The sequence below is a fragment of the Pocillopora damicornis genome, chromosome 7, assembly GCF_964200805.1.
Source record: "Pocillopora damicornis chromosome 7, jaPocDami1.2, whole genome shotgun sequence".
Taxonomy (NCBI): Eukaryota; Metazoa; Cnidaria; class Anthozoa; order Scleractinia; family Pocilloporidae; genus Pocillopora; species Pocillopora damicornis.
This window is the reverse complement of record NC_142676.1, coordinates 3476209-3487125: the sequence shown is the minus strand read 5'-3', so window position 1 is coordinate 3487125 and position 10917 is coordinate 3476209. Positions and strand designations below refer to the sequence as shown.

The 10917-nt window shown below is 37.9% G+C and overlaps 1 protein-coding gene across 1 annotated transcript; it reads left to right on the top strand.

Moving 5' to 3' along the window:
* Positions 1-629: 629 nt before the first annotated feature.
* LOC149042091 (TNF receptor-associated factor 4-like) lies at positions 630-8565 on the top strand. Its single transcript, XM_089211556.1, has 7 exons — positions 630-805; positions 1669-1732; positions 1931-2032; positions 2252-2416; positions 2922-2996; positions 7259-7336; positions 7781-8565. Exons 1-7 carry the CDS (start codon positions 630-632, stop codon positions 8516-8518), a joined length of 1398 nt encoding a protein of 465 aa, XP_089067682.1. The 3' UTR covers positions 8519-8565.
* Positions 8566-10917: the final 2352 nt, after the last annotated feature.

Genomic DNA, 10917 nt, shown 5'->3' with positions numbered 1-10917 from the left:
CTGTTTTCCGTTCGAAGTGTTTTTTTTCCTATTTTATTTAACAAATGAACTCGGGATGAAAACTTAATTTTCGAAGCGAACGGCATGTGAAATGTTGTGTTGGTGTCTCTGTCCCCCCCCCCCCCCCCCACGTCTCTGTGAAAGGTACATCCAGGCAACCTGCATGTAAAAACTGACCACAGCTATCGCACCAAATTTAAAAAAAAAATTTTTAAAAACTAAACTGGTGAGCAGCACTCTACGAACAGTAGTCGTAAAATTCACTTGGGGACCACGGTTTTGGTTTTCTTTTTTCGTCACGCAGCAAGTTACAAAACGTAAATATAATTCTTCTTAGTGCCTTTCCGGATGCCACCTATGCCTTTTCTGATGCCTCTATTGTTTATTACAGCAGTAAAAGATTTATGTGCCATCAACACTTTTGAAAAATTGCGTAACATTTTATTTAGCGAAGTATACTGTTGATATTTCGGCTTTACAACACTATTGTTTTCCGCAACTATAACTGATATGTCTCTATATGAAGTATTAAATTTGTTTCCCCGCTGACCACTCATATTTCGCTCTTTTCTTCATCCCCCACTCGTCGCCCGTGATGTAGTAACTCCCAGTCTCGGGTGGATTTCAATATGGCGGAATCCACATCAAATGATCACCGCCTTCCTTCGGGCTATGAAGAGGACTTTGTGGAAGAAGTTGAAGAAGATTTTCAATGTCCCATATGTCATTTACCGCTAAAGGAACCAGTTCAAACGAGATGCGGCCACAGATATTGCAAAGGATGTCTTGACGAGCACATTGGAAGGTACGAGTTTATCATGAGCAGCTTTCAGGATTGTTGTTCGTTTATTCAAGTGATCTAATCACCCTAGAGAATTCATGATAGGTCATCAGTGTGTTTCAACTGAATTCAATCATTACCAAAGTCAAAGTCCATAAAGTCCACCTATTTAGAGGACGGTGGTCGGATGCATGATCTTACACATCAATCACAATGATAATGACCATTGCAGTAATTTACCTGGTGATGCAATTTTTCAATTTCTAGCCTTCCATTCGATTGGTTTTAATCAAAATACGCGCCCTCCTCCTCTAAAAAGCACGATACGTTTTCTCACTTATCAAAGGTAATACACGGGTTTCATACTCACTTATCCAAAGAGCAAATATCTTAGAATCGAAAGCGGAAATCGATCGGTAGCAATTATCTACTACAAGCGTGATTGCTGTTAAAAGTTCAAAATTTTTCTCCACATTCATTCCCTTGTGCTAATAGTGCTGCGATACTACTAAACCTATCTTGCTATTTTTAGTTTCATTTCGTCTCATTCGTCATCCACAACTCAATTGCGCGGTCACTAAATTACATGAATATATACTTATCTCACGTATCTTGTTAGTTGTGTCAATGCAATGAAATATACTCGCTTGGAAAAATCCTAACAAGGGCTTCATCCACCTCAATATTCTTTTCTGTATGCTGCTGTGAAAGTTGAATTAGCAACTGTCGTTGTCATTGTTGTGAAATGGCGTTGACTGTACTGAATAAGATAAAAGTAAAGATTGAGATGAGAATAATTGCAGTACATATTTGCGTGCCTGCTTCCTTGCTCACTTCCTTCCTTACTTATTTCTTTACCATTCTTAATAATTTAATTTTTCTCGCAGACAACGGAGTAAAACAGAGTCTTTAACCTGCCCGGCAGACAGGCAGAGTCTGGACCCAGACCGGGTAAGTAAACTTTTTAACTACTGAAAATGTAATGGTGATTTGCTCGGCTAAGTGCAGGTAAAGACCGACACAATCATTTAGCAATATTTTGATGACTTTTTTTGAGAAGTCATCAAAATAATCCTTAATAATTGTGACCTAAAAGTCTGACCATTGCCAAGACGACGTAGGAATAATTTCACTGTGATTATTTCTTAGGACATTTTCCCTGATAAAGCAACAGAGAGGAGGATTCTCTCTATGGCGATCAGATGTCCAAGTGATGGCTGTGAATGGACTGGAGAGCTGAGGAACAAGAAGGTAAAAATAACGTATATTACGATAAATGTCAATAAACAACTTTATCAGCATGAGTTACTGTTTTCTTCTGTTGAAATAACAAAGCCACAGACATAGCTCAAGTTCCTACATGTAGAAGCCAAGACATAGAGACGATGGGCTTGATCATTTTTAATTTCTCAGGTAGAGCAAGGAACCAATACCCAAACTTAAGTTGCCTTGGTTTTATTTGTTGAACAGATCCACTTGGAATCTTGCCCTTTTCAGCAAGTACCGTGCGCTAACAAGAACTGTCACGAAAAAGTCCAAAGAAGACATCTTACACAGCACGAAAATAATGTGTGTCCATGGAGAATCCTTCAATGTACATACTGCACGGAGCCCAATCCAGACTGCATGATGCAAGTAAGGATTGTAATAGTGGAGGAAATTAAAAAAACAATTAATGACAGTTAATAATTAACAACAATTAATTAATTAAACATTAAAAGATTTCCTTGCCAGGAAATCTTTTAATGTTTCTGTGGAAAAAATTGAGACACTTAAAATCGAATAGGAATTAGAGTAAACAGATAACGAAATATATTTTCGATTTTTAAAGAAGGTCTCAGTGAGGTTATGGCTTTTACGGCTTTGGTTAAAAGTTTGGCCTCTTTACGGCTAGTTGTTACTGTCTTTTCATTGCACTCACCAGGAAAAATTCACGGTCAACTTTTTTACGACTAATGGTTTATAATTTGTCGATGTTTACGCCCAAAGGCTAAGTTTTTTGGCCGTTTTATGGATGACGGTTAACACCATTGAGACTCTCTTTATAGCCTGATTTTCGAAGAAAATTGATTTAAAAAAAGGAAACGTAGTGAAATCAAATTTCCGCATTCCTGTGTTTCTTTGAATTTTCTTTTCTTAGGACCATATTAGACGGTGCAGCAAGTTCCCAGTAACTTGTCCAAACAGCTGTGGTCGTTCAATTCTGAGGGATATGGTGAGACTTTCAGCTTTATCTGTGATATACAATCTGAAGTTTTAAGTGAATCTTTTGCAACTAGATGCAGCTTTGATACATGCTATTTATCCTTCAAACATCAATTTACATCCTTTCACTTTAAGATTGGATACTGTAAAACATACAAAATTATGAATCATAAAAACATTTCCGACGGAAATAAAGGTGGATGCAATGATTCTTACTGATACTTGATCTGATCAAAATTTTCTTTAATTAGTTTCATAATCAAAAGCACACGATGCTAACGAGAGACAAATGCCAAAAAGCTCCCTTTTTGCTTTATTTATAGCCTCTCATGTTATTTCCCCGTTATATCTCATTCTCACTGAAAAGCAAAAAACCACCTTTACAGGCCGCATTCATTCTTTTTTCAGCCTGTTCCAGGCTCTCAGTCGATGAAAAACGCAAAACGGCGAAGGAGAGCCACATAAATTGTTATCGCTTATCCCACCGACCACGTTTTATTCGGAGTGGACGGCGGGGGTAGGGGGTAGGGGGAAGGGCGAGAAGACGCTTGCTCGAAGAGGTTGTTGAAAAGCAAAACACCCTCTGAATAGTTGCACGGAAATGAGTAGGTCACCAATCAAAATGAGTAAAATTAATAACCGGAGGCACTGTCTATTATCATTATTACAAGAGCGAAATGTCAGAATGATGCTCAAATGACACATTTGGCTAGTGATTGAGTTTAACCGCACCAATAGGGAACTCCTTTCGTGGGCGAACAGAAATTTCCAAAATAACAACGACTTCGGGCAGGCGTAACCTTCACTCCCCTACCTCCACCCCTCTCCTTATTTTTGACCGTCGACGGCCCCCTTGCTACAAATTTCTTTCTCTCCCCAGCTTTCCGCAGCCATTAAAATCAAAGATAGCGGCCATAATTTTCGTTAAGAAAATACTGAGCACTCGCTCGCCTAAATTAGGTTGTGCCTTAATCCTACCGGCTAGCGATACGCCCGAGCAGCACTAGTGACGACTTTCCGAGTCAAACGATTATCGTAAATTGTCGGCTAATTCCAATATGACGCACTATTCCAGTTTTACCAACAGTTTAGCGACGGGATTGAACCAGACAAGAACATTATTACATGCTTTACATGTGATGAATACATTGTTGAGTTTAAATCAAGGAGGTTTCGCTAAATTTTGTATGGCTGTTTCCTTGAGCCTCGTCAATCTTAAGTTTCTTGTTCAGTAGAGTTTTAGCTTAACACTGTAGCCGCTAACACCAACGCTTGCAAAGCTAAAAAAAAATTAAGAATAGTATCGCCACTGTAATGCCCTTGTCATAGTGCTACTGGTAAGAAAAATCCCCATGATGAAATTTCTATATATTTTCTTGTAACTCTCGTCAGTAGGATCTCGGGAGGCGTAGAAAATATTACCAGCTAGAGGTACAGCTTGCATATTTAGCCCACTTTGCCCAATTGTTACTATGGTTTGCTTCACATTTTATTTTTTCTGCACTCCAAATTAGTCTTACACTCCTTTTTAAGTCTTACACTCATGTTTTCAAGAACAAATTTACATTTATTTATTCTAATTTGGTCTTGTACCTCTAGCTGGTAGGATCTGAAGGGGCCTATAAAATACTATCGGCTAGAGGTACAGCTTGCATGCTTAGTCGGCTAATTTTTATTACGGCTTTCTTCACATTCGTCTTTTCTGCACTCCAAGTCGTAGTCTTGAGGTACAGCTTGCATATTTCAACTTTGCCCAATTTTTCCTTTGGTTTCCTCCACATTTTACTTTTTGGCACTCCAAATTAGTCTTACACTCTTTGGAATCACTTTTTTATGAATACATTTGCATTTTGTATTTTCTTAATTAGCTGGTAAGATCTTAGGAGGCTTAGAAAATACTTGAAGTACAGCTTGCATACTTAGTTGACTTTACCCGATTTTTACTACAGTATGCTTTGCATTTTACTTTTTGGCATTCCATTTTAGTCTTATACTACATTGGAATCCCTTTTTTCAGAACATCTTCTTATTCCTTAGTCGTGTACTTACTGTCGCTTATTTGATGGCACAGTACACAAATGTGTACAGTAAATTTGATTCCAAGGAGTGTGAGACTACAACTTGGAGTGCAGAAAAGTCGAATGTGGAGAAAACCGTAATAAAAATTGAGCAACGTCAACTAAGTATGCAAGCTGTACCTCTTGCCGGTAGTATTTTATAAGCCCCTTCAGATCCTACCAGCTAGAGGTACAAGACCAAATTAAAATAAATAAATGTAAATTTGTTCTTGAAAACATGAGTGTAAGACTAAATCAAAGTGCTCTGTGAGCAAACTCGTGAATTGACACATGATTTTTTGGATTATGTTTAATGTTATCTGGTTTTGGGAATTTTGTGGTTGATTGTCATATCTAGAGTACGATCGAGCAGTAGTTCAGTGTTCGCTAATGTAGCAAAGAAACAAAGTAACGTTGGGATAAGAAGGCATTACAATTGAAATGATCATGCTATTACATTTGACAAGGTGGATGATGTCATGTGTTTTAAACGTCTATCATTTTTGTCTCTGGTTCAAAAGAAAAGGTTGGAAGTAAATGTGGGTGAAAAGTGAAATTTACTGTCTTTCGTTGTAAATATTAGAAAATCAAGGCAATACTGTCTTAATGAAAACATTAACGATTCCCTCTTTATCAAATGAGACAAACGGGAACGAGTTTTGAGTGATATAACTAAGCCAAGCCTGCCACCGTCATTTTGGATCTCCGCCTGGGTAGATTTAGGTCACGTGCTAGGCAACGTATGATCAATAACAAGATAGAATTTCATTTCAGGCCTATTTATCAATTTTGTGGTGTGTAACTTTCGCATTTTAGTACGTTGTTTGTATGTTGAATCTTCAAATTGTCTTGAAACTTAAAAGAAAATTGTTCTTTAAAAATTCACTGAAAATCGGTAGCTAAAATTGTTTGTTTAGGTGTTATCTGATTTTCGTGTTAACTTGTTATTTCGTCAGTCGCCGGCATCTTTTGTTGCTTCTCACAGGAAAAACACACGCGACGAAACGTAATGATCAATTTTGTCCTCAATCTCACGCTATAACAGAAAAAGCTTTTGAACATCTGTAAACTCCGAGCGCTTCGCAGTAAGTGATATTTTCAATGAATCTTCGGATTGTTTTCAAGTTCAAGGATTGTAAATTACAATTTTATGAAAAACGAAGGTTGTTCTGTTATTTCAGTGTGAATCCTTGCATGCCTGCCAGTCGCTGGCGCCGCTTGTTGAAACTAAAACGAAAAAAAAAAACTCTTTTAAGATTATCATTGGCTTCTTTTTCACCCCACCACTATTCTTAGCAACAAAGGTCGCCATTCCGTCTGTTTATTGCTCGCCAAAAACTATAAAATGCACTCAAAAGCCTAAAATCTAAAAAAAGTTTACAGGAATCGACCAATCGAGCGAGCGAGCGAGCGAATGCCACTCCCCACATCGTATCTATAACTCGCTCTTGCGCATGCGCGCAATTCACGAGTTAAAAAGGAGTGTAAGACTAATTTGGAGTGAAGAAAAAATATAATGTAAAGCAAACCGTAGTAACATTTGGGCAAAGTAGACTAAATATGCAAGCTGTACCTCTAGCCGGTAGTATTTTCTAAGCCTCCTGAGATCCTACTGGCTAGAGGTACAAGACGATAAAATTTCATCTTGGAGATCTTTCGGACCAGTAGCACCAAGACAAAGGCATTATGGTGTCGATACTATTCATAAGTTTTGTTTACCTTTGCAAGCGTTGATCTTAGCGACTACAGTGTTAAGCTAAAACTCTGCTGAACAAGAAACTTATGATCGACGAGGCTGAAGGAAACAGCCATACAAAATTGAGCGAAACCTCCTTGATTTAAACAATGTAAACAATCAACAATGTATTCATCACATGTAAAGCATGTAATAATGTTTATTTCTGGTTCAGTCACGTCGCTAAACTGTTAGTAAAACTGGAATAGTGCGTCATAGTGGAATTAGCCGACAATTACCGATAATCGCTTGACTCAGAAAGTCGTCACCAGTGCTGCTCGAGCGTACCCCTTAGCTGGTAGGATTTAGGCACAACCCCAAAACTAAGCTTGCTCTGCAGGCTGTTGTCAGAGAAAAGGCTATAGAACTTAACGTGACGCCCACGTTTGTTCCTGCTACCCCTTTAGTGCTCTTTTCCACTGACAAATTTTGGTGCGTGCCATTCCTTTTTATTCAAGTCCTTTATTTCATGTGATGCAGGTTTCGAATCACACAAAAGGTGACTGTCCGCTGACCATAATTTCTTGTCCATATGCAGGAATGGATTGTACTGCAAAGGTGAGAAATTCATATAACAGGCCCAGAGAAACGCATCATGTACCTTATAACCTTAGATTTCATCGTGGTTTGCTTCGTATTTGATATTGTCAAGACGAATTCTGGAAGCCAGTCTTTTGTTTAACAAAATGTTCCCAGCAGCTTCGAAATGAAGCAGACAGTTTCGGGCCTGTAAGGTAGATAGACCAATATCTGCCCTTAATAGCCAATCTTCCATAGTATTAACTTGATCTTGCAAGTTTATGGAGGCAGCCATGTGATAAATGACCTTTCTGGTCGAAAGTTCGAGGAAATACACCAACAGAAAAGATTCTGACCAGTGTGTTGAAGATCACGTGATACCGTTATCGAAAAGAACTTCGAATTAAATTAGCTGATTAAATTACGGGTATAGATAATAGTCTGTAGAATATCTGGTAAACGAAGTATAAATTTTTTATGTAGATCCAACGTCAAGAAATGGAGTATCATCTTGAATCAGCGACAAGAATCCATCTTGATTTAGTTTGTATTAAATTAAACAACACGGAAGACAAGTTAAATGAAACAGAAGATGAGCTGAATAACACAAAAGATAAGTTGAAGAAGACAGAAGATAAATCAAATAACACAGAAGCTTTGTTAAATGAGACAAGACTTGAGTTGAAAAATGCCATGAAACTGCTAAAGTTGTCGAGCGTAAAACATACCAACCTGTTTCTTTGGCGGATTGACAGTTTCAGCGAGATTTTGAAAGAAGCCAAAAACGGAGGAAAAGAGGAACTAGGCAGTGATGCATTTTACACCAAAAGTGAAGCAGAAAGTTTTGGTTACAAGTTAAGAGTAGAAATTCACCCTAACGGGCATGGAGATGGCGAAAACACTCACCTCTCGGTGTTCATCGTTGTAATGAAAGGTGAATGTGACGCAGTTTTACGCTGGCCCTTCGATAAGAAAGTGAAGATCACGTTAATTGATCAACAGGATGATCCAGACCATCGGGAAAACTTTACCAAAGAGACCGTCGGGGGAGAGATTCCGAGCTTTGGAAGGCCCGAGAAAGAAAAAAACGTTGGATGGGGTTTTCATTGTTTCATATCTCATTTAGAACTTCATTCGCGGCGCTACATTGTGGATGACACACTGTTTCTTCAGGTTGAGATTAGTCAACCATCTAATATGAACTCCACTCTTGAAGGTTAAGAAAATTACAGGGTTTCATTCTCGATTAAATTTTGACAAATTGCCCAGAGTGGACTCTGACAAATCGTTTTTTTACTATCTTTTCACCAGAGGAAAATCAGAGCATGAACGCTTTGTCCGAAGATTAGACCAATACTTGCCTCATACAAAAGGCAATACGAACAACGACGCGTCTATTTTCTCCAAATCATATATGGCTCCGTAACATAAACAATTTGAAGGAGAGGTGAAATTTTGGCATAATTTAAACCACTAGCTTTTAAGTACACACTATTTTTAAATGCGTCATACCCATAGCCAGGTAATTTTAACATTTCAAGTAATAAGAATGAGGAACATAGCTACAATGGCAATATACATAAGAAAAAAATTTTGACCTTTAGAAGCCTGAGTCCCGACAGAAAAAACAGAAAGGAAATGAAAACACAGACACTGACGAGCAACGGAATTTATACATTCGTTGCTGTCTTTCTTGGATTCATTTTTGCAGAACCATCTTCAAAAGTGCAGCAAATTTCCAGTCACTTTTCCAAACAGCTGTGGTCGTTACCTTCCTAGAGACATGGTCAGACTTTCAATTCTGCCTTAAAATACAGAAGAAAGATCGCAATGTTTAGAAATAATATCAATTAATGGTAATAATCGTCAATCCATCTCTCTGTCTTTTTACTTTCTTTCAATATAAGATATAACTAAATAAGGCACATAAATCACAAGTTGTCCTACCGAAGATGAAAAGTGCATGTCAAAAGATTTGTTGTATAAATAATCGTACCGGTTGCTCATCAAAATGTACTTTCTAAATAATGTCAGGCTGGAAGATATATGATTGTCGTAAATGTAGAAAAATGGCAGCCTTTGATTATATCACCAAAGGCCAATTTATTTATTTATTTATTTACTTATTTATCAGCGGTAGACTGACCCAGTTCAGCTTCAAGCTGGTTTGAATAGGGGCCTGCTTAGGATATACAGAGTAAAACAAAATTTATTCAGAAATATAGAATACAAATGGAGCCCACTGCACAAATTACAATTTACACACAAGATATTCGATGTATATTACATTACAAAGTATATTACGTCAATTACATAAATGAAGTTTAACAAAATTCTTAAAATTAGCCAGTGAAGTTATGTTTCGTGATTAGTAAGTAAGAGTATTCCACGCCTTTGCACATTTGTAGTGAAAGGACCCTTGATATCTAGATGCTTTACCTAGGGGTAAGCCCGAAAGGTACTCGATCTGGTATTGTAGGCATGATATTGGAGGGATAAACTAAATTCATTCAAAAGATAGGCGAGCGCGAGACCATGTATGCATTTAAACACCTGTAGGCATGTGTGAAATTTCCTGCAATTTTCTAAGGAGGGCCAGCTAATAGTGCTGCCTGTCAGTATTTTCTTATTTACGCCCCTCAATGATATGAGCTGCTCGTAGATGCAACCTGTCCAGGTAGTCCCAATCTGTTTTTCCGCAGCTATCCCAAACTGCACAGCAATGGTTCATTTCCAGCTGCTTCCCTAGTTTTTTTTTTTTTTCCTCTGGGCCGGTGCTAAGGCGACATCATTAAAAAACAAAAGTATCAACAAATTCACAAATAAAATTATTCCCTTACTCATAGGAGATTTCTTGCTCAAGTTGGAGATTTCTATCCTTACATTATGTGTTTATTAATTTTTTTGATGTGATCCAGGTTTCACCTCACACTTAAGACTAGTGTCTACACCTACAGATGAGCCTTCAAACATAGGTAAGACCATTATATACAAGGGGCCCAGAGAAACGCATTACATAGCTTCAAGAAAACACCCCTTTAGAGGTTCTATAGAAAAAAGCTAATATAAAAAAGAATTGCGAAACTGATTCACAAAGCACAAAGGGGTGCTTTCTTATTCTAATTCGATTCAATGCCTCTTAAAATTGTTTGAACACTTCTCGTGCTACGAAAAGTCAAAAAAACAATGTGAACCGATCAAAAGCAATTTTGAAAACAGCCAATCCCAAGCAGGAAAGATAGGATCTGTCAGTCGATGGATCATAGTATCCGCTTCTTCTTGTCCACTCGTGAGTGAAATAAAAGAACGCTGATCAGGTCTTTCTTATGGTGTTACGGGCCCTCGGTTTTAAAAGCATTTATACTCTAATCACCCTGAAACGATCATAAAATATTTTGTAAACAACATAACAAACACAAACACAGCATCAGGAGCAGGCATCTCCTTTATTGATGCAGGATACAGCGAGCGTTACATCATCATAAAGAAAATACAGTAGTGAATAAACACAAAAGTAAAGTTGAGAGAGATACCTCCGAGTGGCTCTTGCATAACTTACAGAATCTTAAATAGCCTAATAGCCCATATACCTACAAGCACGCCTAAAATGCTTCTACAGT

Excerpts from the sequence above, each read along its gene's own strand:
- LOC149042091 (XM_089211556.1), top strand. The coding sequence starts at position 630 with ATGGCGGAATCCACATCAAATGATCACCGCCTTCCTTCGGGCTATGAA. Across the intron at positions 1,733-1,930 it reads AGAGTCTGGACCCAGACCGG|GACATTTTCCCTGATAAAGC; the intron begins GTAAGTAAACTT and ends ATTATTTCTTAG. Across the intron at positions 2,417-2,921 it reads ATCCAGACTGCATGATGCAA|GACCATATTAGACGGTGCAG; the intron begins GTAAGGATTGTA and ends TTCTTTTCTTAG.